The 2,390-nt window shown below is 49.3% G+C and overlaps 1 protein-coding gene across 1 annotated transcript in view; it reads right to left on the bottom strand.

Annotated features, from left to right (window-relative positions):
• Positions 1–418: 418 nt before the first annotated feature.
• fgd1 (FYVE, RhoGEF and PH domain containing 1) overlaps positions 419–2,390 on the bottom strand; it is a gene marked incomplete at both ends in the record, with an annotated part of 26,813 nt that continues 24,841 nt past the window's right edge. Inside the window, 3 exons of the mRNA XM_079175238.1 lie at positions 419–700; positions 1,853–1,999; positions 2,115–2,273. Coding sequence (XP_079031364.1) covers positions 419–700; positions 1,853–1,999; positions 2,115–2,273 — 588 coding nt within the window. The remainder of the gene's footprint in view (positions 701–1,852; positions 2,000–2,114; positions 2,274–2,390) is intronic.

A 2,390-nucleotide genomic window follows, 5' to 3' on the forward strand; every position in this document is an offset into this window, starting at 1 on the left:
GTCAAACAGGACCAGGTCCTGCTTCCTGCATGTGAACCGTCCAATCAGAGACGTTCATCACAGCAGCTTCATGTTCCAGGAAACTTCCAATCAGAGAGCTTCTTACTGCTGATGGTTGTTGAGGAGGTGTCTCCATAGCAACAGCAGCTGGGGATTATGGGTACTGTAGTTTTTTAAAAAAAACAGTGGTTCTCATGTTTGCTGTGAGAAGAAGCTCCGCCCACCTCACTGCGTCACAGCACAGGTGAAAAAAAACAAGGTGAAGAAGAGGGAGACGCCATCTTGTGTCTGACAGCGAGGAGGAATCATGCAGTGTGTGTGTGTGTGTGTGTGTGTGTTGAACATTTGTGTACTGGTTGTGTAATGTTTCCAATAGAGACGGATCTTCATCGTCATCATCCTTCCTCGTCCAATAGGATCACCTGTTCTCCCCCTCCGCTTCAGCCAGCTCCTCCCCCTCCTCCCCTTCCTCCTCCAGACTCTCCACGATTGGCCGGTGGACCTGAGGCTCCTCCCCCCTCCCGGCCCTCAGCAGGACGTCTATCCACCGCCGCTGAAGCTCCTCCCCCTCAGCGCTGAAGTACAGGGTCAGGTGACTCTGGGAGATCTTGAAGGCGTGGCGTCGCTCCAGACGGTCACATGACTCAGGAAGAGAGACCTCGAAGCCAATCAGAGGAACGCTGCGCTGCGCCTTCACGTCCTGGTGGAGATCAATACAGTCTGATCAGAGTGCATCATGGGTAACACAGAGATCAATACAGTCTGATCAGAGTGCATCATGGGTAACACAGAGACCAATACAGTCTGATCAGAGTGCATCATGGGTAACACAGAGACCAATACAGTCTGATCAGAGTGCATCATGGGTAACGCAGAGACCAATACAGTCTGATCAGAGTGCATCATGGGTAACGCAGAGACCAATACAGTCTGATCAGAGTGCATCATGGGTAACGCAGAGACCAATACAGTGTGATCAGAGTGCATCATGGGTAACACAGAGATCAATACAGTCTGATCAGAGTGCATCATGGGTAACGCAGAGACCAATACAGTGTGATCAGAGTGCATCATGGGTAACACAGAGATCAATACAGTCTGATCAGAGTGCATCATGGGTAACACAGAGACCAATACAGTGTGATCAGAGTGCATCATGGGTAACGCAGAGACCAATACAGTGTGATCAGAGTGCATCATGGGTAACACAGAAATCAATACAGTCTGATCAGAGTGCATCATGGGTAACACAGAGACCAATACAGTGTGATCAGAGTGCATCATGGGTAACACAGAGATCAATACAGTCTGATCAGAGTGCATCATGGGTAACGCAGAGACCAATACAGTCTGATCAGAGTGCATCATGGGTAACGCAGAGACCAATACAGTCTGATCAGAGTGCATCATGGGTAACGCAGAGACCAATACAGTGTGATCAGAGTGCATCATGGGTAACACAGAGATCAATACAGTCTGATCAGAGTGCATCATGGGTAACGCAGAGACCAATACAGTGTGATCAGAGTGCATCATGGGTAACACAGAGATCAATACAGTCTGATCAGAGTGCATCATGGGTAACACAGAGACCAATACAGTGTGATCAGAGTGCATCATGGGTAACGCAGAGACCAATACAGTGTGATCAGAGTGCATCATGGGTAACACAGAAATCAATACAGTCTGATCAGAGTGCATCATGGGTAACACAGAGACCAATACAGTGTGATCAGAGTGCATCATGGGTAACACAGAGATCAATACAGTCTGATCAGAGTGCATCATGGGTAACGCAGAGACCAATACAGTCTGATCAGAGTGCATCATGGGTAACACCTCCTGTAGATACCTGTGGCGCTCCGTAGACGTAGAGCACCAGCGGCTCGTTCTCCGGGATGACGAACCAGGCCTTCTGCCAGCCCCGCCCACTTCCTTTCTCCATGTGGTGGAGAAAACTACAGATCACACTGTGCTCTGCTGCCAGGGAGGCCTGTTTCTGTGGCAACGAGGGACAGAAGAAGAGATAACCAGAACATTAGGGACGTTAATATCTGTAGTCTCAGTGACCTCATAGTGATGTCACAGTGATGTCACAGTGATGTCACACGTACCTCCAGGATGGAGCGTCTCCTCTGGTTGCTGCTGCTCAGCGTCGCCGGTGAAGGAGACATCCCGACCAGCATCACGTAGCAGTCGATGCAGACTCTGTTCGTCCGGTTATTATCGTAGGAGAGACGAGCGCGGAACTCTGAACACTTCCCACAAACCACCTGGAGAACAACACCATGTTTATGTAGTACAGGATGAAGTACTACATGTACCTGTGAGCTGTAGTACAGGATGAAGTACTACATGTACCTGTGAGCTGTAGTACAGGATGAAGTACT

The sequence above is a fragment of the Pholis gunnellus genome (assembly GCF_910591455.1).
Source record: "Pholis gunnellus genome assembly, chromosome: 2".
In the NCBI taxonomy this organism is placed as follows: Eukaryota; Metazoa; Chordata; class Actinopteri; order Perciformes; family Pholidae; genus Pholis; species Pholis gunnellus.